Source organism: Eublepharis macularius, chromosome 14 (assembly GCF_028583425.1).
Source record: "Eublepharis macularius isolate TG4126 chromosome 14, MPM_Emac_v1.0, whole genome shotgun sequence".
Classification (NCBI taxonomy): domain Eukaryota; kingdom Metazoa; phylum Chordata; class Lepidosauria; order Squamata; family Eublepharidae; genus Eublepharis; species Eublepharis macularius.
Window position 1 is genome coordinate 21,190,621 of NC_072803.1, and position 26,800 is coordinate 21,217,420.

A 26,800-nucleotide genomic window follows, 5' to 3' on the forward strand; every position below is an offset into this window, starting at 1 on the left:
GGAGGGCAGAGCAATCTTTATCTCATGTGAAAGGGAAACCACTGCTAAGGCTAAAAAGGGTGAAAAGCTGGATTATCCTTTGCTGCATGGAATCTCTGTTGCAAGTACAAATTGAGAAACGATTGCACTGGCAATATCATCACCAAGGGGAAAAAATCCTCAAGTGGAATCAGCCAGGGTGATGTATATGGTTCTCTATTTTGTCTTCATAGCAACCCTGTGAGGTAAGGTAGACCGAAAGGGATTGGCCTTTAGTGGCTGAATGGGGATTTGAACTCAGGTCTCCCAGACAGGTCCCAAATCTGTCACTCTAACCACTATATAACACTGTCTGCACGTTTCCTCAGGTATGCAGATTTAGTTATGTGAAGTTCTCTGGATGGTGTCTTCATGCCTGACTTCCATGGTACAGCCTCCTGTCACCCTTCTCCTACAATTCAAATCCTTCTAGCATGCTATGGCTGAAGTCCCAATTAATAGATGTGGAATCAGTTTCCAGGAACTTTTTGGCAGTGAGGAAGAAGCTAAGATCTTGACGAGCTTGTCCAACTGCCCCCTTTAGAGCAGTCCAAGCTCAGAGGAGGCAGGGCTTATGTTTTCTCTGTCAGTAATGCAGAGAAGCTGAGCGAGTAACTTCAGTCTGGAGAAAAACCTGAGAAGACAGAAGGGTGCCAGTTTTATAAGGCATAATGGTTGCTGCAGGGTAAGGCACAGTTGCTGAGACATCATATTGCTAATTCAGGATGCCGTCTCAGTTTCACTTCCAGCTTATGAAGAATTGTTTGAAGAGAAGACTTTCACGGCCTTGGGGCAAGATCTCCACCTGGAATCAGGACAAAGGCATGTGAGACTAAGACTCCAATGTGTGCACACAAATCGAAGCTGCCTTCCTGGAACTGGAGGAAGGCAAGTCTTGTCTGTGCCAGTCATCTTGGGAAGCACCACTGCATTCCCAGATCCCTTTTGGTTACCAGAGACTATTCCCTTCCAGTATCACAGTCACCTGGAAATTTTGCCTGGTTGTATGATGTCCTCTGCTTGCTTACCTGGGTGTTTGGAGGATAATTCATCTGGGAGATGAATGCCTCTGACACCTTCAGTGCTGCCTGCTGTTCCTGCTCATTTGCTCTGAGACCTGTTCAAGGAAAAATACATTAGAAAAGCTCAGAGAGAGAGAGAGAGAGAGAGAGCGTGTGCTTACCTATCATTTGTTTATTCCTCCAAAGCTCTTCTTCCAAAGAGCTCAAAGCAGTGTTCATGGTTGTATCATCCATTTATCTTCACAACAACCCTGTGAGGTAGGTTAGGCTGAGAAAATGGCCCTTTTTGTACAGGCGATTTTTGCTCCTTCTAGCCCCACACCTCTTCCAGTTTTCTTCCAAATTCCAGACACCTAACTCCCCCTTCAGATTTCAATGTGGCGTTTCAGGGGTTCTCTTCCAAATTTTCTCCCCATGCAGAAAAAGTGCTGAGATTTGGAAGTTAAGCATCTGGAATTTGCAAGAAAATGTGGCATTTTCAAATTTGAACCTGGGTGTTCCAAATCATATTCCAGCCGCTGCAACATACTGGCTTTTTTCACACAAGGAAATAGAACAGGCAAGTGAGCCAATACTTTTCTATATAAAAATAAATCACTGGCTCTGCACATTAAAAACCATTATGTCAGTGGGGGAGGCTAGAGCAGAACCCTTCCCTCTTGCATCTGGTTCTCTTTGTATAGGAAATTGTTTTGCATGGGGAAACAGTCAACTGCATGACCCCCACCCCACCCCGCTTGCATTCTGAAGTGGTTAAGCTCAGGCGGAAGATTATCACCTTTGCGACTGTCGGGCCTTAGAAACATTCCAAAAATTGCCAAAGACCTTCTAAAGCCCAGATTGCTGGCAGGGAAAAAAACTGGTCAAAAGTGGGCTATACTTCTGGAAGACAAGAAATTGGCAAGAGGTAGTTATTAGTAGAACTGATTGTAACTTGCCCTCCTATTCTCTTACTTATCTGGGATCAGTCTTGTAGCCAGTGGCTACATTGCCTCACTGGAACTCTGTTTTGCCCCCTCTAATATTTTTCTTTTGAAATCTTAAAATGTGGGTCATGGCAATTTCCATGGGAGCTTGTTTTTTTTTATAACGGACATTTCTAGATCCCCCCTTCCAACCCCTTTCAGCTATTCTAATTGTGACGAGGAGCATAAAGGAGGAAAGGGTAACCTAAACTATGGATGACAAACTTCTTCAGTTTGGGGCTGCTTCTGTCCAGCTCAAAATTATCACCATTTCCATTTCTCCCCCATCCCCGTGGGGGTCTGGCCCTGCCTCTGGAAGCATGGCTTGTTCCCCACCAGCACTCCCATTGGTGTTGGCATAGATTCTTCCTCTGTGGTTCCACACAAGGAAGTGAGACTTTTCTTATGAGTTGGCAGGAGGAGATGTACCTTTCCAAATGAAGATTTTGCCACACTGGCCATTGTCGAGGATGAAACAGTCATCTGTAACAAGCTGATCCTGGCTGAAAGGACTGGAGTCGGAAACCTTAGTTAGGCTCATCTTCCCGGTCATATCTGAGACCTGAGAGTTGGAAACGATAGAGAAAAAACAGGGTTCTCCCAGCCCCAGGCAAGATAGATTTCTCCGACTGCCTTTCCACGCCTCTTAGCTGCTCTCCCCGCTGCTTCCTGTCTCTTATCTTGGCATATGAAATGTCATAGGACTGGGAAGGTGCAGAAAAGGTAGATGAGGTGATCAAGAGGTTTAAATGCCTTTCCTGCAAGGAACTGAGGTCTTTTAAACTTGGAAATGATAGAATTGTATAATACTATGTATGGCACATACAGAATTTCTACTAACTTTCTCAGAACGCTAGGTCACTAACGGCCAGGCTACAAGTGACGAATGACACAGGTTGGACACTTGTCAGCTTCCCTCAAGTTTTGATGGGAAATGTAGGCAGCTTGGTGGAATGTTGGTCAAGTGACAGTTGAAAAGTTCATTGGACAGCAGTCGGAGAGCCAAGCTGTAAAACCAGGACGCCTACATTTCCCATCAAAACTTGAGGGAAGCTAACAAGTGTCCAACTTGTGTCATTTGTCACTTGTAGCCTGGCCCTAAGTGAAATTGGCAGTAAGTCTTTGGCAAACAAAAGGGTTTACTTTGCATAATGTGTAATTCATTTGCTGATGCTCCAAGATACATTGATGGTGGCTGGCCTGGATAACCTTAAAAGGAGGTCAGACAATCTCATGGGGCAGAGGTCCATTGATGACTGTAGTCCATGACAGCTAAATGGAAGCTCCAGATTCTGAGGAAGTGTACCTTTGAATATCAGATGTTCAGAGATAAAATGCAAGAGAAGGCTGTTACTTTAGGCCCAGTCTCTCTTGGAAACGGGATGCTGCCCGAGACGGATCTTTTCTCTGCTCTTTATGTGAAGTCGTTACCTTGTAGAGTGCAGCAGCAACGGCATTCTTCCGATCAGCCATGACATCTTCCTCTGGACTGCTCTCTTTCAGAATTGGTTTGGGACCCAGGACCTAGAAGAACAGCAGGAAATGCTGGCGGCTGATACTTCCCTATAGGAAACTCCCCTCCGATCTCAGAGACTCACCTCCACAACTCTCAGGCCCTTTTAAATCCTGCCCTCAAGTCATAGCTGACTTATGGTGACTCCTGGTGGGGTTTTCATGGCAACAGACTAACAGAGGTGGTTTGCCATTGCCTGCCACTGCAACTCTGGTCTTTGTTGGCGGTTCTCCATCCAATCACTAACCAAGACCAACCCTGCTTAGCTTCTGAGATATGACAAAATCAGGCCCTCCTAGGCTAGGTCAAGGCTGAATGTGACTTTATTCATGCAAATAGATGCAGAAAAGGTGTTTTATATGGACGGGAGGGACCCCACATAATTAGTGTGTCTCTATTTTTAACACACCTTAGGGCCATTGTCATGGAAGGATACTGTGCAAATATCATTTAATGGCTCGGCCCAAATGTGATGTTAACTGCATGGGGGTGCCCTTGCCACTGTGAAATGATTGCAAGTCAACTATGTCACTAATATCTCACTTGAGTTGCCACTAAAATCATGCAGGAATGCATCTGCTCCAGCTGCTGCTCATACATTGCACTGAGCAATATCCAGGGCTTAAGTGAGAAACCCCCATGCAGTTTCTGTTTTGAGTTCTGCTTCCAGGTTTCTTTGGCCACATTCAGTGATTCATGAAGAATCATCCCACGATTGATCTTCCATAGGATGTACTTTCTTCCTTTTCCTTGTCTCCCTCCTTCTCCCTCTCCTGCATTCTGAGGAAGCTACACAGGAAACAGGGAGACACTAGAGGACAACCGGGAAAAACATGTAACATTAAGAACCATGAAAAGGCCCACATGAACACACATTGCTTAGTATTTTAATGCTTGTTCACAGAACTTGAGGACTGGCAGCTAGGAGAGAAGTCGTGGCTCAGTGAGAGAGAATCTGCTCATGTGGGAGGTGATGCGAAAGACCTCAGCCCAAGACCTTGGGGACCTGCTGCCAGTCAGAGAGTGATTCCGCACACGTTGGACAATGCACTTCCAATCCTCTTTATAGGATCATTTGGAATGGATTTTTGTGTGTGCTGAAAAATCCACCTCAAACAATGGATAAAGTGCATTGAAAGTGCATTATCCAACGTGTGCGGAATCAGCCAGAGTAGACAACACTGACTTTGATAGCCCAATGGTCTGATTCAATATAAGGCAGCTTCATATGTTCGTGAGTTGACTCCAAAGAGCCCAACAAGAAGACAGATTTTGGAATACTGTGGTTGAGATGATATGCAGTTTCTTATCTGCAGTGTCACCTCTGTGAATGGCCCATACACCCGTGAAAGTCATGTCTGAATGTTGCAGAAATCAAGTGAAGAATCAGTCCTTAGAATGTATGCCTCTCTTCTGACACCCTTTTTTTAGAACTTCTTCATAAGAATTTTACCAACTGAAGCATACACCTTGTTTCAGGGGCTTCCTATGGAGATTTTAATATCTTTACCATGACAGCACAGTTCCTACATCATAGCCTCTCTCCAGGTCCAGCGGAACGTTGGGGAAGGGCTGTGGCTTAGTGGAAGAGTATCTGCTTTGCATGCCAAAAGTCCCAGGTTCTGTCCCCAGCATCTCCACTGAAAGGAACTCCAACAGCAGGTACTTTGAAAGACCTTTTATACCCTAAGAGTTGTTGCCAGTCAGAGTAAAAACAATACTGAGCTAGATGGAAGCATGGTCTAGATTAGTAGAAGACAGCTTCATATGCCTAGTAATGCCCATGCATGGAAAGGTCACTTGCTCCCCTGACGTTTCTCACTCCCTTCCAAAGGTCTTACCGCTGTCATCTCTATTGGCTCTTCGCCATCTGCCACAATTTCCACTTTGGCTTTTCCCTTCCGCTCACTGTCCCGAATTGCCGTTGCTAAATCTCGTGCTTTGTTGCGCTCCAGGATGTTTGATTTCGCTCCACACCAAGTAATAATCATCTGAAAGAAGAGGTTGAAAGATAGAAATTCCAAACCTTTGATTCTGTCCCACCCTACCAACTCATTCTCCATCCATCATGCCCCACCATTGTTCTGCCGTGTCCAAAAAACCCGTAGCAGTCCCACCCAACAAATGCATTCATCCTTACCAAATGCATATAACACCACTGGGCCAGACACTCTGCACCTGCCTGGCGCACACAGTCCCTGCCTCCTCCCCACATGTCCTCCTTTCCACACTCACATCTCCCAAATCCACAATGAAGCAGTCACCGGTGTTGAAACTAGTCCAGCTCAGTTCCCTCTCTGTGGCTCGGATATTCTTCTTTCCTTTTACTTGGTAGAGTTTGTGGGTGGGACCAGCTGGTTGACTGGACTTTGCTTTGTGAAAGGCGGATTCCACACCACCTTCCTGTGGAACACAAACAAATGGGCCTCTTACAAAGGGCAGAGAAGACGCTAGAGATGGAGGGTGGCTAAGGGGCTGCCTAAGATTTAGAGGCTGTGGCTCAGTAGGTAGAGCACATGCTTTGCTTGCAGGCGGCTTCAAAAAGGCTATCAATCCCATTTCTGCCCCAACTGATTGGAACAGAAACATCTCTTGCGGATATCCTTAGGGTTATTTTTTTAATGAGTTATCTGCTCCAACCTCCCTCCCAGCCTCAGTTTCCCCAGTTCCTTTTGCCCTGATTCCTCTGATACATCTCCTCTTCCTCTTCTCTGCACCACTGCCCCTTGTCTAACCACAATCCAGCCTTTCTGACCGTAAGGTAGGTTAGATGTAGAGATAAGTGACTGGCCAAGGTCACCCAGTGAGTTTCATGACAGATCTGAGCCTGCATCTCTCCACTCCTAGCCCAAACCTCTAGCCAGCACACTAATATGAAGAGTATTAACAACAACAGGAAAAAATGAGTAAAGCAGAAAGGGCTGCAGCTGGCTGAGCCGACTGGATATCTTACCTGGTATTGTATACCATGGGGAAAATATTCCATGAAAATATCTGACTCGTTACCCTGCACTTCCCGGTACTGGATTGGTTTTTCTGTCAGGAAGGAGTTGAGGTGGGTGGAAAGCAGAGCACAGGCTCCCTGCTCATCCCGGGAGGAGTTCTGACCTGAACATGGGGAAAGACAGGGTCACAGCCTAGAAACCTTCTAATTTGACTTCTGATGGGAATAAGACTTCTGGCCACGGCCAGAAGTCAGTGCATCTGACGAAGAGAGCTGTGGCTCTCGAAAGCTTATGCTACAATAAAGTTGGTTAGTCTTAAAGGTGCTACTAGACTCTTTGCTATTTTGCCAGAAGGCTAGTATCTGTTTAGGAGAAAAGAGCAAGAGTCCAGTGCCCCACCACAAATTTTGTTAGTCTTATAGATGCTACTGTACTCTTGCTTTTTCCTACTGCTACAGAAAGACTAACACAGCTAGAATCTGTTTAAAAATTGCTCCTGACTAACCAAGGCTGAATCCACGTTACCTCGGCGCATCCCGGTGTTTCACTAAATGTTCACTAAACACCCGGAAGTATAGCATCTTTCAAGCGCGATTTCTGAATCGTGCTAGAAAGACACTATACTTCCGGGTGTTTAGCGAACATTTAGTGCAACACCGGGATGCACCAAAGTAATGTGGATTCAGCCCAAGTATCATTTTAGAAAAGTTACTCTCCTTCTCCCTCCCTGCTCTGGCCTGAACTGGCACCTGCCATTTCTTCTCCCACTCTTTTGGGAAACAGGATGTGCAAGAGTTAATGGCAAACTACAGATTTTGAGGGAGATCCATGATCAGATATTTAATATTAAAACCAGCTGCAAGAGCTCAACCCCCCACCCCTGGCTTTGATCAGGAGTGCAGCAGAACCTCTCCTCCTGTGCCATTCCTCCCTTCAAAATGATCTTTTCCTGAGTGGCTCTCAGGTCAAGTAGGGAGAAAAACAGGCACTCATAGTGTACCTAGGAACAATTTCTATTGGGGGGATGGAGAGATGAAACCATCTGTGTCCAAGTATCATGGCTCTGGGCCTGCTGTGACTGTTTCTTTAATGTGATAAGTGAACACTGGGACAGCCATTCAGGAATCTCCCATTAATGTGTACTTTGATCCTTAGCTGCAAACATGGAGACTTACAGTTCTCTTATGTGATACCATTGTTGCTGGTTCTCATATTGTACCTTGAGGTCTCTCTACACATTATGAATTACTTAGGGATGCTCAAGTGAACCTCATTTCACATGTCCCCCCTCCAACTTCCCATGCACTGGCTTGCACAGTCACACTCCAATTTGCTCCCCGTGAATGCATTCACCCATTCCCGTTCCGCCTCACTGCCGAAAGTATCCCAGTTCTCCCACTTGCCACATCCATTCATTGAAATACAGATCTTGACAGTTTCTCACAACTTAAAGCAATGCAAATTGGCAAGTTAAAGGAGCCTACAGTACTGTTTCTTGCACTGAATTGGTGCTCTGCAGTTGAAGATGCAATCATACAAAAGGAGCTCCCATGAAAGCGGCATGCATGCGCACCGAGCAAGAACAGCTTGCACATGAATTGAGGAACACACATAAAATCCTGCAATTGAGCGCCCCCCAGGTAATTCGCAACGTGTAGAGAGACTGTTAGAGGAGCTGGCTCGGCAAACCATGTTTGGCTGCTGTGCTTCAGAGTTCCTTGAGAGTAAGCCCCTTTGAAATCAGTGGGAATAATTTCCAGATAGTCTGATCCAAAAAACCATGTTGATTTAACCAATATATACAGATTTATGCAAGTTTAATCAATTAGTCATCAGAATTATTTTAAATAGGTAACAGCCCTAATTTCCAGTCTACACAGAACAGACTTTAATGCCTACGGTATGGGAGAGGATTTGTTCTTAACATCCCAACAAATATGAATCACGGATTTGTACGTCAAATGACAGAAGCAACCCTACTCTTTGGAGCTCTGAGCTTCAATTTCCCACTGTACACTCTTGGCTTAGGGTATAGTAAAGGGCAGAGGATTTTTCTCTACTCAGTCAGCCTCCCATGGGTGCTAATGCATCGAAGTTTCATGTTGGCCTGACTAGATGTAGCTTACCAATCCAGATGTGCACACTGGATTGCCCATCAGCTCCATTGTGAAGAACCAGGTAAGAATCCCCAGAGTAGAATATGCCTTTCATCTCTTCTGAGACAGACACGGGCTTCATCTTCTCTACTCGCCAAATATATAGGCCTGGTTGCTTGATGGAAGGATCAAAGGGAGATCCGCTATCAGACAGCACAGGAGAATGTGGAGAATTGGAAGGGGAGAAAGTGATAGGGCAGGAAGAAATCAAAGGCATAAACAATAAATGTGGGTAACAAAGTTGTTGGGAAAAAAGAGGATGAAACAGGAAGGAGACCGAGGGTGAATCCAGATGAGGGAAGAGAGTGAGGGGAGGGGAAAGAGAATGAGAGATTGGTTACACAATGTGATAAAATGTCAATGTTACGTCAATGTTGGGTTTTGGATGACTGAATGACTACTGAATTAAACCACTAATTTTGATACACATTCAGTGGATGAATCAGAGGCTAAAAATAGGTAAGAGTCATGATACCCCTAGAAAAATCAGCAGCTTTCAACCCACTTCTTTTTTCCATCTTGTGACATGTGATAATGTAAGTAACACCAAGGTTATCATCTCTGCTAAGGGGAATTCACGGTTACACAGAGAAACACACTGCCCAGTCAGTGTCTAAAAGGACGGCTTCAGCTACCTATTTGCTTCTAGGCCCATTTCAAGGTACCTGTAAGGACCTGAACAATGTGGGACCAGGATACTTAAAGCATCACCTATGTATGTTTTTGCCTGATAATTAAGATCTTCCAGAGAAGGCCCTCACTAAAGTATAAGAGTAGCCCCATAAGGAGTGCCTTTTTCTGTGGTAGTAGACTTCCATTCCAAGGATGATCACTGGTACCTAGTCCGGCTAGTTTTAGGCATTAGATGAAAAGTATTTTTTTTGCTCAAACCTCCATCTGAGGATTTTTCCCCCTTATACCTTTTTCTTATTCTTCTTGTATTAAGTTATTAAATGGTAGCTCCATTGTTTTTAGATCTTGCTTGCTGGATTTTATTGTAACTGACAGATTTTATTTTGATTTCACAACTGCTTTAAATGTCGGAGTTTTATTGCTTTTTTATTAATGTTGTATTTTATGACTTTAATAGTTGATAGAAGCTACCTCATGCATCTATAAGAGTTAATAGTCGTGGGATATACATGTATAAAACAAACTACTGAGCCAAGGTAAACCACAGAAGGGTGTGCCTGGGCAATTTGCAGAAACCATTGTTCATGTAGGCATGCATTGTTAACACTGGAATTAAGCTTCGGGTAACAGCATTCAAAGACCAACATTTGAATCTTGATTGTATTAACACAGAAAACCCCCAGAATGAAACCAAGTAAGGGAGATTGATGGGACAGGTCACAACAAATATACTAATGTTACAGGAATTATGATTTTTAAAAATTTCATTACTATTCCATTTCCTAGGTCAATAAGCATGCCAATAAAATATCTGCAAACTATGTGAAATGCAGAAAACTAAAATCAGCATTAGGAATATACCACCAACAATCTGTGTAGCTCTCTGTTCTCTTCAAAAATTCTACTAAACGAACAGCACATGCCTGTTGGACTTTGGTTGGTTCTATCTAGTTTATTTTTATCCCGCCCTTCCTCCAAGGAGCTCAGAGTGGCATATGTAGTTCTCTTTTCCTCTCTTTTATCCTCCCACCAATCCTTTGAGGTAGATTAGGCAGAAAGGAGTTACTGGCTCCGGATCAGTCAGTAAATTTCATCGGTAGAGATTTTAGCCCGGGCCACCCGGAGTGTAGTTCAATACACTAAACACTGTACCACACCATCTCTCTGGATGGACAATATGCATTCCTTACCTTTTGGGGCTTGCTGTGTACATGGTTCCAGAGATCTGGGGGAAGACAAAGAGCTTCATTAGGGTTATCAGTGAGGAAACCACAGAGTCAACCACAAAGACTGCCACTTCCTTGTGTGAGTCACTCTAAGGAATTCCTGAATTCTTGCTTTCTACATACAAAAATGCATTGGAAGGCTGACACAGAAGATACTGAGAGACTATTTTGCATTCAGGGTCAAACTGCAGGTGGTGAGAGATCGGTGTTCTGTAATTTTTAGAAAATGTTAAAGAGCAAAACAGGAGGACTGATATGGGTTGTAGCCACAATACAGTAGAATTGTATTTTCCCGAACTTAATCACATTCTCTCATGTGCTCACAGTTGCTATTTCCTCCACAGGCATAATGTAAAAGGACCTATATTTCTTCACCTCTCCCCCAGGACGCAGCAGCTCCAAGGTTCAGGAAAATGATATCAATCCGTATCAGACACCTTACAGCTGTTTTTAGCAATTTTTCCTTTAAGACTTACTTTTATTTTTTTATACCCACCTTTCTCCCCAATGGGGACCGAAAGCAGCAAGTTTCCATGGCAGAGCGGGGAATCAAATCTGGGTTGCCTAGACCCTAGTCTGTCACTGTAGTCACTACACCACATTGGCTCTCTAACGGGAGGCCTCTTCCTGGATCTTATACAACCGATAGGTGGTAAAACTTCCCATTATTCTATGGGAAGATTCCTGGTTAGGCAATGCGTCAGGATTGACTTTTAAAGCTCTATACAGCTTAGGACCAACATACCTTAAAGACTGCCAACTCCTGTATGAACCTACCCAGCCATGGGGCCTGCTAATTAAGGATACATTTTGTTTATCTGCGCTCCATGAGAGAGAGGTTGGAACTTCTAGTTCTGACCTCTCTCATCATCCATTATGTGTAACAACCTTATCTAACCCATTCCAGTCCCTTACAGAGAGAATCACACCCAAAAGATTATGATGGGATTCGTACCAAGCCTCTTTCTGCTCCCAACTTCTACTCCCTGTTCAGTAACTTTCCCTGTAAACATGTGGAATATGATTTCCTCTTCCTCAGCATCTCAAGAAGAGATTTCACAAAAGCTCATGCTGGAAGAAATGTCAGTCTTTAAGCTGCCACTGGACTTCTGTTTTATTTCCCCCACTATCATGGTCTTCTGTCAGTGTTGTTATTTTTCTTGTTTATTTGGGTTTCTTTTTAAAGAGGAGAGAGAGAGAGAGAGAGAGAGAGAGAGAGATGACCAGATGCAAAGGAGGGCAGAACTGTTCCATCTTTAATAGCTGTGTAGGAGAAGGTGTGGTTTCTTCAACTTCTGCTAATACTACTAAATTCAGTTCTCTACATTCATGATGTGTTAGCAAGCACAGGTGTAGGCATGCCAGGTTAAAGCATAGTTCTGTCCCAAGATGTTGACCATGTTTGCGATAAAGAAACAAGGCATCTGTTTTTAGACACTGTCTCGTTCCTACAAGGAGATGATGGGGGGAGGTTATTTCTAAGAACATGTAATAGTGTGGGTTGGTACAGAGTTGTCACACTGATGCATGAAATGAATCAGTCAACCTAAGCATCCAAGGCCAGTACATTTGTTGTGGTTTTTTCTGCATGGAAAACATCATGTAGAAAACATGCAAGCAGCATATCGCTTGTCATATATAACGATGCACATAGTTCATGATTTCCCAGGACATTTACTCACAGTGACATTTACTCACATTTACTCACCCATGTAATGCAGATTCTTACTACATAAAGCATATGATGCAGCACCAGAGCTTCTGCAATATCCTCATGGTTCTGTTTTTGGACCCTATTGTTCTTTCTCTATACACTCTTATCAAATTCCATGCCTTTCAGTTCCATGGATATGCTGGTAACACTTAGCTATGCCTCTCTTGCCCAGACCTCTTTTCCACCACCTGGATCTAGAACATACAGGCCTACATATCCAACTCCTTGGTCTCATTGCTATCTCAGTGTATTCATTCAGTTACCACAAACAAACTTCGGTTAGCAGAACACAGACTAAAGACTTCCTGATAGAAACCACAGTTTGCCATGACATCCAAAGTGGGCAGATCAACAAACTGGGTTTTTTCCTTGCCAGCAAAGGTATTCTAAACCATGATTAAACTGTGCTTTAGAATCCTGGTTTGTAGGCAAGAAACAAAATCAGAGTTTATAGTTTTGCGTGGTTTAGACATTACAACAAACCTGAGTTTGTATTCAACCAAGAAGTTTTCAATCTGCATCCTGCATATGAAGAAAAAAAGGAGAAGGGAGCACAAGAACCCAGGGATTTTAGAGACATGTTCTTATCAGGAACCAACATTATTTGTGACACTTGAATGCAGCCAACATGTCCAAGATGGAACAACTTAACTTTCTCCCTCACCCTGTCTTCCTGTCCTTGGCCATTTTTCATGTTTGTGGATCACATCACCATACACCCCATTACTTCATCCTTGGCTTTATCTGACCCCTCCCTCTTCTGCATTCCCAATATTCTGTCACCAACTCAAGAGCCTGTTCCCTATGCTTCTCTATGATCACCTGCACCTTCCTCTTAGTTCCCGTGGCAATCTTTGGTTCATGCTCTTGTCATCTTTGGCTTGACTCCTGGAGCTTTCTTTGTTCTGGCTTCCCTTGTTTTCTCCAGGGGTGAAAGTAGGCAGATAGGGAGTACTGGTAAGAAATTGGTTAAAGTGGTACCTTCCATCTTCCATCTTCTGCCCCCCCCAAGACAATACTGACAAGAAATTAAAGTTGCATTCACCCCTGTTCAACCCTATTTAAATCTCTGTGGCCGAAATTCACCTCTTTCATTTCCCAGACCACTTTCCTCTCCTCAGATCCCTATGCTGGCTTTCTACCCCACTCCACACCCAGCACAAATTAGGGATTTGAACTTCTTCGCAACCATATCCCTCCTTTTCAGTCCATGTTTCCCATTCTATCTTCATTCAGCGACATACCTAGATGAGTATACTTCCCTTGGCTTTCCTTTCGTATGTGGAGTATGACAACACAATCCCTATCGTCTGCCAGACCTGGGTACCAGAGAGCAAATTAGAGCCAAAACACACGTTAAGAAATACCTAGGTTCAGCACGTGTTCTCTTACCTCAAGGTTTGCCGGGATCTGTAGGCGTCCTGGAAGCTTAAAGTTTAGCATTTACAGAGCAGCAGGGAGGGAAATACAGGTGCCTGCATTTCCCTTCCCCTTCCTGCTGCTCTGTAAATGCTAAACTTTAAGCTTCCAGGACGCCTACAGATCCCGGCAAACCTTGAGGTAAGAGAACACGTGCTGAACCTAGGTATTTCTTAACGTGTGTTTTGGCTCTTAGAGTTGGAAAGACTGGAGGTAACACTATTGACTTGCCTGTGATTGCTTGCTTGGGACTTCTCATTTAAGGGAAGGAACAAAACTCTGCAGTAAACCATTACTAGTCACCTCCCAGAAAATGACAAAGACACCAGCCTCTGCTGTCTTCCTCCTCCCTCCTACCAAACACTCTTTGTATTAGGAGACAGCGGGCCACCAGTGCTGCACCTTGGCCCACTGCAGCCATTTCAAAGCACTTGTTGCTTTACAGAACTGACATGGTATCCAAACAGAGACAAACCCAAGAAAATCGGAAATGCGAACCAAAACACTTGGGGAAAAGAAATATTAGCACCGTCAATAGTTATTTCAAAAAATAGAAAATTCTATTAAAGTGCTCAGTGCACAATAAGTGAATACATTTTAAACAACACCTTTATGCATGCAAAGGTCTGAAAATCCCAAAAGGCAATGGGGATGATCGATAATGTCCGCGTCCCTTTGAGAGAGTCCCACAGAGAAAATAAAGCAGTCTTGTAACCAATTTTTCTTATAAATAGGCTCTGGAGACTCCCATCCGAAAAGAAATTCCTAGTGACCCGGGAGTGTGAACCGAGGTCAAAGGGAATATGAAGATGTCAATTTCAAAGTTAAGTCGGTGAAGCTTATAGCAATTGTAGAAGACGAACTTCCTATGTTGATGGAAACCAAAGAAGAAAGGGGAGCTCCGCAGAGACCCCCCTGGCCCTACAAGCTGCCGGCTTGATGATTCAGCTTGTTTCACAGGATTACCACTTCCTCAGGGGCTGACAAAACTTCCATCACAGACAATAAACACCATCATGTACAAACATTCTCACGTGCAATACATTTAACGCACAGCAGGGCAATCACAGAATTGACAGCCTACGGTGGCTCATAGGGTTGCAACTCAGGGTTGGAAACAACAGCCACGTTCTCCAAGGGAACAGACATCAGTTGTAATTCCAGGAGATCTCCAGCCACCACCTGATGGTTGGCAACCCTAGTATGGAAATTCCTGAAGATTTGGGGATGAAGCCTCCAGAAGGTTAGGAGAGGGAAGGGACTGCATATAATGCCATAGATACCGCTCTCTGAAAGCAGAGTGTTAGGAGATGGAAGGGACCACATATAATGCCATGGAGACCACCCTCCAGGAGAACTGATCTCTGTCATCTTGAGAATTGTTGTAATTATGGGAGACTTCCAGCCCCTGCCTGGAAGTTGGCAACCCTAGTGTCCCATCACACACATATCCAGGAAACAGCTCTCATCAGAATCCTTGACCATCCAGCATGTGATTTATTAAGGCTGCATTATCTCAGAAAACGGGCATGTCTCATTCACGTCATTTTATTTTCTCAGAAATCCTCCTCTTGCTGCAAGAAAAGCGGGTAAACAGGTGTCATTGTCCCTCCCCCAAAGCAAGTCATCACAATACAGTTAGAGTAAGGAAACAGTTGCATAGCATGCTTAGCAGGTAGAAAGGGCCATTTCGGTTTCAACAATCTCAGGTAGTGCAGGTGTGCCTCTCTGCCTGCCATCAGATACTTTTCAACATTGCTCTGATGAAAATAGGGACATATTTTTAATCCCCCATCTCTCCTACCCAAAAGCGCCAAGGTGTGACAATGACCTGTTCATTCTCTCCATCTGATTTTATCCTGTCCTTCCTCCCTGGACTTTAGGGTGGATCCCCCATTCCATTCTCACAACAGCTCTGTGATGTAGGTTAGGCTGAGACCGAGTGATTTGTCCAAGGTCATCCAAGGAGTGGCTGAGTGATGATTTGAACCCAAATCTAGTCTGACAGTCTATCAGCTAGGCCCTATACCACACTGGCTGTCAGTGATTTAAAACCTAAGACTGTCTCTTCTTGAGAAAGATCAAGGTGGGTAGCCGTGTCTGTAGTAGTGGAAAGAGTCCAGTAGCACCTATAAGATTAACAAAATTAGTGGTAGGGTATGAGCTTTCGTGAACCACAGCTCACTTCTTCAGATCCTTTTGGGAAAGGCTATATTAGAATATAATTGTTCTAATTTGTTATCAGGGTTCAAATGATACTTCATCATCTGCACTGGGGTGGTATGCAAAATCAGAGTCTGCCCACTTCACAGTGTCTTAATATTCAAATTTATTTATATTCCTGTCTACTGGAGACAAGACACACACACACACCTTTCTAGAGACTCTAGGTCAGAATGGCAATTTTAGTAACTTTTAAGGAACAGAAAGAGTGATTTACAAGTGACAGATAACAAAAATTAATGGTCATGCCTAGAAACTAAGGGCAGAAGTCTTTGGAGAACCACTGATAGCTAGAAGAGTCAGCATTCATTCAGCCAAATTAATAGGGTAGCCAGTCTCCAGGTAGCGGCTGGAGATCTCCCGGAATTACAACTGGTCTCCAGGCCACAGAGATCAGTTCACCTGGAGAAAATGGCTACTTTGGGGGAGGGGGTGGACTCTATGGAATTATGCCATGCCAAGGTCTTTTCCCTCCCCAAACCCCATTTTCTCCAGGTTTCTCCAGGTTTCACCTCCTATTTCCCAACTTGGAGCTGGCAACCCTAAGCCGAAATAATGCTGCAGCTTTGTTAATGCACCTCTTTATATCTTATTCCCAGGTCCCTCCCTGATAAGAGGAGGCTGGCTGATAGACTTCTACACTCTTCGGCATGTTGGCCTTATTTCCAATCACAAATACATAAACCATGAAACAAACATCAAACAGGATAACTAAGAGTCTCGGCTGCCTTAAGGAAAACTGCATTCAGTAGACTTCAAGGTGCCACAAGACTCTTTGTTCTTTTGGCTGAAGCAGACTGACTGTCCAATCCCATTCAGAGTCACACCCTTCTAAGTCCTTTGAAGGCTTAGAAGGGCGTAATTTAGGTTTGTGCTGTAACATGGCTAGAATCTGTCACAAGGCACAGCAACCAGGAGGGATAATAGGCTGGTTCTAAAATAGTTCTGTGGGGATTTTTTAAAAAGTTTTATTTTATTTAAATATATATATACTTTTGTTTTTTGGCTCAGTAGCATGGTAGTCTAACATTCCACTCCAATTGTATTGTCTGCACATACTTAAACAGAGTAGCAGGCGCACATGTGAATACCACTTGGGGTTTCTCTTCTGCCTAAGGGATCGGGGGTAACCTCAGTTCGACTCTCCGATTAAACCAGATGTTTTGTTTTGTGTTAGGTCGAAGCATTGCTCTCTATACACATGGAGGGAGTGAACAAACAAAACTGCTTCAGTGAGGTCTGGTATCTTGCACCCTCCTTTAAGGATACATGAAGAACTCTGCTGGGTTAGATAAGGAGTCTACCTAGTTTAGCATCTGGCTTTCCTTCCTTGAAGCCCATCATCTAAAAGTAATAGTCCCATTCCCATTGTTTGCCCTCTCAACGACTAGTATTCAGAGACGCACTGCCTCGGAACATGGAGGTTCTCTTTAGCTATCATGCCAAAATAACCTCCACGAATTTGTCTCTTTTTAAAACACCTAAGCCAATGACCAGCACACCATGTCCCATGGAAGTAAATTCCATACATTGATTATATACTATACGAAGGTAAGAACATTAAAGAAACAGAGAGTGCTTAAGATGCTTTAATCCCTTAGGGGAGGAGGAAACTCCAACGTTTTACTCTCAGACTTCATGAATATAAATGTTTTTATCAACTATAAGAATAAGGAAGTTGCCATTCTACTAGTTTAGATGCAAATTTAGCACATATCCATCAAAAACTGCCAGGCAGGGAAAGAATATAGATATTATTATTATTATTGAAGAGAAGCTATTGCAAGCTACACTGAAAGACGAGCAGTTCCAGGAGTCAATGAAATGTCAGCAAGGAAACAACGCAAGCCAAGCTTCTAGGAAATGTTGGATGCAGGGATCCGAACCACGTTGCTAATTCTGGCCACCTTGATTTCAGTCTCACACATAAAGGCAGGATTTTAGCCCTACTGGTATGATCATCTACAGCCACCAAGGGAGAAAAGACAAACTTGCAACGGGGTGAGAAAAGGACAAGTATTTACTTACCAAGACGGATCACTCACCGGCAGCTTCTGTTATAACAAAAGTTTTCACAACAGGAATGTAAAATTAGATTTCCTGGGCGGGGCTAGCCCTCATCCTTCCTAGCCTCTCTGATCAGGGTTTGCATTGCTTCATTTCTTTGAGGCTGCAGGGGGGGAAACGAGCCAGAAGTTGTAAGGAGGAGTGACTCACTTCACTCCTGATTTGCCACCATCCTGCCCGTCATGTGCGCTGCTGTGCTCTCGCCCTTTGACTCCTCTCTGGCTTGAGCCCCTGAGGAATAGCCCTGTGCTGTTGGTGTGACCTAAATCCAGCATCAGGGCAAAGTCTGGTTGGTGGTTTTGTGTGTATGTGTGTTTTAATCAGAGAACCCAGTCTGCCTCTTATGTACGGCGCCGGATGAGAAAAGTTACAGACATCCTGCAATTTTTATGAGGGGAAAGGAGAGACTTTTCCTCTCACAAAGCCAAATGGGTCTAGGGATAGAAGCACAGGGGGCTCAGGTGACAGTTCCTCCACTTGAGCAGTGATGCGTCTGGGTGCATTTCCATGCGCCTATCTTGCAAGCCACATCACTGTGCATAATGATCTCAATTTGAAAAATGTTGGCAGAGATTCTTCTGGCCCAAGAACACAAGTGTCGCCGATGCAAGCCGATGTTACATGCTTCGTATTCAATAGTTGTCTGTTCACATGTTGCATGTCAAGGAACAGTAACCAAAAGCAACCCACCAGAAGGAATCCCTTTATCCACTTTACTTCCTTTATTTTCCAGGATCACCATAGCAGCTATCTTCTGCACCCACAGCCTGCTCAAGTTGTTTTGCTGCCCTCAGTGGAAATTAATTTTAATCTCTCCTCCTGCAGTTTGTTGGGTGTTTTGTGGCTGGAGAAGGATCCCCATTGGTCCTTATTTTTTTCCCCTGATTCTTTCTGATGTGTATTTCCTATAAGGGGTTCCAGATGCACCATGCAGGATTCTCTCTTTCTCCCTTTTACCCACACAATGACCCTGTTAGGTAGGTTAGAAGGAGAGAGAGCGAGGGAGACTGAACCCAGGTTACCCATCATAGCTGATCTGAGCCAAGATCTTTCAGGCCTTGTCTAAAACTCCAACACTATCTTTCTTCTCCCTCTGCCCTTTGACAATTGGCAACTAGGAGGAGGGGAGCTCTCATGATGGAAAGTTTTAGAAACAAAGCACTAAGTTTGGGCTCTGGTAGCCCAACCATTAGCTATGTTACATTAGCTAATTTCTATGAACTCTGATAGCTGCTAATAGAAACCTTCTTAGCTCTGTGTGTGTGTGTGTGTGTGTATGGTGTGTTCTTCAGAGATACTGATATCTTTGGCTGCAATGATATCTGGGAACAGATATGTCTCAGGGGACATATCTGTGAGCATCGCTATGCCAAGGACACCACAGACTTAGTCATAAACACAAGCATTTATCTGATCCAAGTATGTCCACTTGCTTTTGCATGTAGACACCTACATCTTGTTCTTGTTTCTGCATGGAGTGAGAGATGTGGCAGCAGAATGAATTGTTGCATATGAACGATGTGGCATGTGGCTGCTCAGGATGTCCCAACATTTTCATCTGACAACTGTAAGGCCACATCCACGTGGTGTGGATTATCCCTCATCACTGATAATTTCCCTATCATCACTGCTGCAAATGCAGAGGCATTCACACTGACAATGGAATGTCCAAATGGGAGTTTTGTGCACACTTCCTTTCATCATCTTCTATTTTCTGTGCATCTCCCCACCACTCCACCTAATATCTCCACAATGAAAAAGTATAGATAAATAGTTTTTTTCAGAAATGGAAGCTGTGTGTTCGGAAGAACTAGTAGATCATGACAGTAGCATTACAGTATAGTTTGTTAGGAAAAGAAAAAGGAAGGGGAAAGGAAAGACTTCTGGGCTGTGGGGTGTGTGTGCTGAAATCACTGTTGCATCTGAACTTTTCATAGACCTGACAAAGAGAGGCTGAGGAGTGAGGGTGGCAGCACAGCAAGAGCAGTTGGGTCAGTTGTGTGTGGATGCCATTCCCAACTCACTTGCGGCCACTGCCTCCATGTGAAAGCAGTCCTGATGAACTTTTATATTCCAGTTTTTGTGCTCTTTACCTGAGCCATGCAACCTGCTCATATTATGAATATTTATTTACTTATTATAAACAGGTGTGAGAGCAGGGCTTTTTTTTCTGGGAAAAGAGGTGGTGGAACTCAATTACATCCATCTAAACTCCCTTCTGTCTGGAGATCAGGGGGAGGGGCCACTGGCCATGTGACCATTTTCGCCAAGGGCGATTTAAACTTTAAAAAACTCCCCCCTTGTTCCAGCTGACCCAAAGTGACGTCATTGTGCAGTCCTGGGTTCCACCACTGAGTTCCACCACCTCTTTTCCCAGAAAAAAGCCCTGCATTTTACATTTTTAAAACAACCATATAAAACAGTGCAATATAAATATTTAAAATGAGCTTAATGAAAAGTATTTTATTGTAGAGATAGCTTAGATTTCGGATATTGGCAGGGTTTGAATAAATTTAATTATTAAAATGGCATTGCTTGAGGAATTTTCTTCAGAAAATTGTATAATTCTGTTGAGTCAGGGCTAAGTATTAAGTTGGGGTGTGTGGGTGTGTGATGTGTAATATCAATAAAAAATAGAGTGCCTCTGAAAATGTGCAGAGTGTCTTTCTATGACCTTTGAGTAACTCACATCTTGCAGCCAATGTTCACCTAGGGGGCAGGGTGTATTTATTTATTAGATCTTCTATTTCATCCTTTCCCTAAAGATCTCAGAGCAACACACATGGTTTCCCCCTCTGTTTTAGCCTCACAACAGCCCTGTTGAGTAGGTTAGACTGAGAGAGAATGTCTGACCCAAGGTCACCAATAACCGGGTTTTTTTTTCAGCTGGAACGTGGTGGAACGGAGTTCCGGCACCTCTTGAAAATGGTCACACGGCCGGTGGCCCCTCCCCCTGATCTCCAGACAGAGGGGAGTTTAGATTGCCCTCCGCGCAGCAGCCGTGTAGAGGGCAATCTAAACTCTCCTCTGTCTGGAGATCAGGGGGCGGGGCCACCAGCCATGTGACCATTTTCACCAAAGGCAATTTAAACTTTAAAAAACTCCTCCCTTCTTCCAGCTGACCCAAAGTGATGTCATTGTGTGGTCCTGAGTTCCACCAATGAGTTCCACCACCTCTTTTCCCAGAAAAAAAGCCCTGAATATTCATAATATGAGCAGTTTGCAATCTCAACTCCCCTCTGTCTGGAGATCAAGGGGCGGGGCCGTTGGCCATGTGACCATTTTTAAGCGGTGCCAGAACTCCGTTCCACCGCATTCCTGCTGAAAAAAAAGCCCTGTGTGAGAGTAAGGGACAGGGGAGTACTGGGTCCCCTCCTCCCCTGCCCTGAGAAGGGAAGGGACCTGGCAACCCTATCTAGACAGATTAACACCCCACTCAAAGTCAGTGTTATTATATCCCCACAATTCAGCTGGGGAGTTGGACCTGAGAGGAATGGCTTACTCAAGGCCACCTGCTGAGCTCATAGCAGTAGTGGGATTCAAACTAACAGAGTGCTGATTCTCAGCCCAAACACTTAACCACTACGCTACAGCCTAGCAGGGCTGCCTCTCAGGAATTCTTTTCATGCAGCCACACTCTCTCCTGGAAGGGAAGTCACCTGGATTTTTTGACTAAGGCCATGTCCCAGGAATTAAAGCCCATCAAAGAGTTACCTACAATTACTGAAATACATTCTTTTTGTCTTGGCCTCTGGCATGTCACTTTAGGCCTAGCCTGTAAGGCAGACATATGTTGTGCGGTTTTTTTGGATTTCAGAAAATTCTTCCTCAGGTGGGATGTTAAAAGAAAGAAAGTTTGTGTGAGGCGGAAAAGTAGGGACCTGGCTTTGCAGTTCAGGCCTGAAGTAGGTGATGGAGGAAGCCCCTGCTGGAGAATCCAAATTTAGCCACAAAAGTTAGCCAAAAGCCAAATTAAAAAAAGGTTTTTTTTTAATTCACTTTGTGCATTAGATAAAAGGTCTCTGTGTGAAACGTCTTCAGATTTTAAGCAAACTTCAGAGAGCAAATTTCCACTTACCAAATTTTTCCACTAGCAGGCCAGAGATGATGAGCTCAGAGAAGGATGAAGTCAGGCCAGCAAGAATTATAGCAAATGAAGCCTGAAGGAATTTCAGTCCTTCACAATCATCCCAGGAGGGGGGGAAAGAATTGTGCAGAGATTGACTTAAGGTGGAACCAAACATTGCACTCAACTTTGTATTACAAAACTCTCACAGTCAATTCTATTTGGAAAGAAGCATCTGAAGATGAGGCAATTTAGGCCAAAGGACTGGCAGTGAAGGAAGGGGGGGGGGTCTTTACCTTCTCCACCAGCTGATTTTCTTCTGCAACTCCCCGACTCTGAAGCTACACCCCAGAATTCAGTGTGGTTAACCTCAAGGTAGAGCCTGGAGTTCTTCTGGAATTACAGAAATCACTTCCCAGGAGGGAATGGCAGCTTTGGAGGGCAGACTGTATTGGTAAACCATCTAGCCAAGGAGAAAAATAAGTACTAGAGTGGCAATACATACCTGCTGAACTCCCACTCAAACGCCATCCTCCCCAATCATCAACCACCAAATCTCCAAAAACTTCCCAAACCAGAGTGTCCATCTCTATCAGAATTACAAGTCTTTACTTGTAATTTATAGTTCTGTCCCTTGAGCCCTCCTGGCTCGAGTTTCAATTTCTTTCACATACCGTCTATTCTCCTGTGTGCATTTTTGCGTGCATTTTTGCAAAGGAGATTGTGTAATTTTCAGTCCCAGACAAATGCACTAAGAAAATTCTCCATCCTCAGGTGAGTGTCAGGAAAAACAAATTATATTGGCACTGTTGAACTTGCATAGAAGTTTGTGCAAACAAAAATATACTGTGGGAATGAATCCAGAGCGCAGACATTTTGAACGGGGAGTTTCAATGGCTGTGTTACTCTCTTATGACCACAAGGTGTCACCCTTTCACTAAGAAGACAAGGCAAGAGAGTGTACATGATGGGTCTAACAACATCAGGGTTGTCTGATGGAGGATGCTACCTTATTATTATGGCATAAAAACACGAATGAGTCAGTTTATCAAGATCAGTTTTATCTCTTCTGACTGGCAGCAACGCTCTCCAGGGTCGCAAGCAGAGATCTTTCACTTCATCTATTACCCGATCCTTTTAAACCAGTGATTCTGGGGACAGGTCATCTGGGACCACCTACATGCAAAGCAGGTGCTCTGTTTTGGGGCCATGACCCCTACCCATGGTGCTTATGAGAACAGGACTTCAGACCTGTGTTTCTGAAGCCTTATACACTTGGGCTTCATTCCGAGTCATTCTACCTTTTGGGCCCTGTGGCTACGGTTGCTAGGCACCCAGCATTCCAAACCCTGAAACTCCTGAGGTAGGCCTTCATGACGTCAGGGGCAGGCCCCAGTGATATCGTAGCAGTTATAATGACTGTATTTCCACATGCCATTAGGAATTGTATCCAAGGGGGTTTTGTGAATGTGTGCGGTCACAAACAGGAGACAGACCGTTCAACACTCACGCACAATTTAAAAAGTAACATGGATGTAAACATAAAATTGCACTTGAGTGGTTAGTGCCAGGTGACTGTCTCCAAGTTACATGAGCAGAACTTGCCATGAGCAGATATGTACTGAAGTTTTAACATTAACCATCAAGTATATGTGCCGGCTGATGTTGCAGAGATTTTGCCACTCTGAGGAGCTGGAAATGAGCCCTCAAACCCCATGGCAAAAGCCCAAGGTCTAGCAATGCTACCTGCAACTAAGAGCCAACCACAAATCCAGGTAGCCTGCACAGAAATCCTTGCGTGGAGTGATTTCTATACACAGCCCACTGTGCAGAGGGGCTGGCTAGAGATCTCCTCGAATTACAGCGATCAGTTCCCTTGGAGATAATGGCTGTTTTGAGGGGTAGACTTTATGGCGTTATACCCAATAAGGTCCATTCTTTCACAAACCCTCCCCTCCCCGGGTTCCACCCCCAAAATCTCCAAGAATTTCTGAACCCAAAGCTGGCAGCCCTATCACTGTGTTGTCTGAGAAACTGTTGTTTGTTGGGGCTGGAGGAGTATTATTATAGATTCTTTTAGCAGGGATGGTCCGCCACTTCTTCTTCTGTCTCTTTCCCCAGCTCCAGTCCTCTTTGCGTACCAATCAAATCCTTTTGGGGAGAGATCAAGCCTGGTCTGACACTGATGCCAGGTTAGGGATTAGGACTGCCTGCACACCTGGAGAGTCTGGTGGGAGAACAAAGCAAGGGAGATAGTTGGACCCTGTAGGACCTTCCAGGAAGGTGGGGCAGAAAGGAAGAAACTGGGCCTTACAAAATGGCTCTAGATGGTGACAGAGTGGCAGGGCCAGTTCCACAGGAAGGGTGGGGTGGGGTGGGGTGACACAAGGTATTTTCCAAAACTCCAAGATACACAAAAAGGCCCATCAACCCGACCATTCTCATTTTGCATGTGACACTTCAGAAGGTCAGAGCCATTGTGGAGAGAATGCCTGCCTCATCTCACTCAAGTTAGTACCAATGAAGGAGCCATGTTCCCCCAAACTTGGAGCCACGCAGCATGAATGGCAGGAGCCAGCAAGTGGCCCCTTCTTCCAGGCTCTGCTCACTGAGTTCTAGTTGCAAATTTCTTGCCAGCCTTTGCAAGAGTCTTGCAAACCTTGGTGGAGGCCTATTTGCAATTTAAGAACCTGGATGTCAGAAATCAAGGGTCCGACATGTTTTCTCTACTGCAGTCCCTTACTCAGGGACAAGCTAGAAGTGATGAATTATACTTGAATGGCAAATGAACAGACTCACATGTATTCCTCCCTGTTCACTTGCAAGTGGAGCGCAAGCAAACAGGGAGGAATACATGTGAGTCTCTTCATTTGCCATTCAAGTGTAATTCGTCACTTCTAGCTTGGCCCTCAGAAACAGCATTTCCCTGAATTGAAGCTGGACTGAAGCCCCTCCCCAACACTGGTTGTCTGAAATGCTTCTGTCTGTTGTGCACATTGAGTATAAAATAAAAATGTCTTCTGTTGAGCCAAGTTCTGTCAATGGTAAGAACATGCATCCTTTCATGTTACAGACAGCACATTTTTCATGCATCTCCCTGCCCCCCCGCCCATGCAATGATTAATGTCACTTGAAAAGCATGCAAACTCTGATGTCAACTGAAGTCAACTTGGTAAATGCCATAATCCTAAACATTTTCCAGCATTTGTTTTCTGGGTCCAGCATGGCAGTGGTCCAGCATGGGGTGCTATCTACACTGACATACTGCAGATGCCTTTTATGTTCTTAGAGAACCAACAGTGCGATTTTAAAGAGAGTTAGACACTTCTAAGCCTGTGGACTTCTCCCCCCACCCTATATTTTATTAAAAGAGAAATAAAAGAAAAATAGCTGTAAACAGTAAAAAATACAAAGTAACCTAGACAGACTTTATAACAAAATACATAAACTACATAATACTTTTCCTCTCCCTCCCTCATTACTTTACATGGAACATTTTGTATTAAGCATTTTATAATTAACATTATAATGTTAAGTTATTCTTAGTTTTTCTTAAATTGCAGCTATATAATAAAAAAACTTTCTATTTTTTCTGAAAGTCTTGGATTGGTCTATAATGCTTATAAGAAGCTAACTTAGCCATAGATGGGTATTCATACAATTTGTTCATCCATTCAGTCTTATCTGGACAAAATTCTGCCTTCCATTTTGTTGCATATACTACCACTCTTTTACTATATTACTTGGAAGAAAATTTAATAACATATTTGGGGGAATTCAGCACAAAACAAAACTTTAATATCTTTTGCATCTCATCATGCATTTGTATCCAGTATCTTCTCTCCTTCTTACATGTACACCACATATGATAGAATGTTGCATCCGTACATTGACATTTCCAACACTTTTAAGCCAGTGAACTTCAATGGACTCATGAGGCTGTAGCAGGATTGAACTGTAAGTCTCAGAAGACCATCCCCAACAGACAGCTTTCTGAGCAACAGTGTGTTAGTCAAGCAACCCCCCCCCCCCCACACTGTGTAACTCTATCTTCCTTCCTTGGGGTGCCAAATGCAAACCACTATAGGCGAAGTGCTGAGGCTCAGTGGCTGAGCACCTGCTGTGTGTGCAGAGAGTGGATTGAGATGGAAATGGCCATGGAAAAGAGCCCTGCTCCAGCCTGCCTTGGCCCTGCCCCTTGCTCCCCATCCCCCAAAGGAGGAAGAGAGCACCTGCCCAGCCAGCCCTGAGCACAAAGGTCTTAGTCAAATTGGGCAGCTGGACAAGGTGACGTTAATCAGGTGTGTCCCATCTCTTGCTGCAGCAAGGCTGGGCCCGGTAGCTGGGCATGTCCATAACCACAGTGAGCCTGGGCCAGGTGAGCTGGAAAGGTGCATCCCTCACTGCCTTGATCCCTCTTTTCTAAGCCTTTGGCTTGTGCCCACCCCTCTCTTTGGGCTGGGGGCCCTAGTGAGGGGGGGCAGGTTCAGGTGGGAGGCAGCCCCAGGCCATTGGCCACCAGAATGCTTCCGGGTGGCCTTAATGGTCAATCTGCTCTTTTCTGCTTGCAGAAGGTCCCAGGTTCAATCCAGTTAAAATGACCAGGTGGCAGGTAATATGAAAGACCTAAGACCCTGGAGAGATGACGCCATTCAGAATACACAGTACTGACCTTTAGAGTATACGGCAGTATAACTTGTGCTTTGTAACCCTTGCCTGCCTAAGCTTGGGGAAGAAACCTGAAGTTCCTGTGCCCATTGTGTAACTCTGCTTGCCTTCTTGGAGTGGCCAGAGCAGAGCTCTCTCTGCTCTGTAATTCTGCCTGCCTTCCTT

The 26,800-nt window shown here is 44.3% G+C and overlaps 1 protein-coding gene across 2 annotated transcripts; it reads right to left on the minus strand.

The window, feature by feature from the left end:
* Window positions 1-18,100, minus strand: CAPG (capping actin protein, gelsolin like). 2 transcript variants are annotated; one of them, XM_054998387.1, is made up of 10 exons: window positions 18,052-18,100; window positions 10,443-10,477; window positions 8,590-8,762; window positions 6,472-6,626; window positions 5,754-5,921; window positions 5,360-5,509; window positions 3,437-3,529; window positions 2,435-2,567; window positions 1,047-1,135; window positions 1-823 (listed from the first exon to the last, which is right to left on the minus strand). In XM_054998387.1, exons 2-10 carry the CDS (start codon window positions 10,463-10,465, stop codon window positions 758-760), a joined length of 1,050 nt encoding a protein of 349 aa, XP_054854362.1. In that variant the 5' UTR covers window positions 10,466-10,477; window positions 18,052-18,100; the 3' UTR covers window positions 1-757. The 2 variants fall into 2 exon arrangements, with proteins under 2 accessions (XP_054854362.1, XP_054854361.1); XM_054998386.1 differs by lacking the exon at window positions 18,052-18,100 and adding an exon at window positions 17,863-17,927.
* Between the last annotated feature and the right edge of the window lie 8,700 nt (window positions 18,101-26,800).

What these genes read in the sequence shown, in the direction of transcription:
- CAPG (XM_054998387.1), bottom strand. Translation starts at nt 10,465, where the DNA reads ATGTACACAGCAAGCCCCAAAAG. An exon ending in CCCATGGTATACAATACCAG is followed by an intron (nt 5,922 to 6,471) that starts GTAAGATATCCA and finishes TGTGTTCCACAG; the next exon opens with GAAGGTGGTGTGGAATCCGC. An exon ending in CAAAATCTTCATTTGGAAAG is followed by an intron (nt 1,136 to 2,434) that starts GTACATCTCCTC and finishes TTCCTTGAACAG; the next exon opens with GTCTCAGAGCAAATGAGCAG.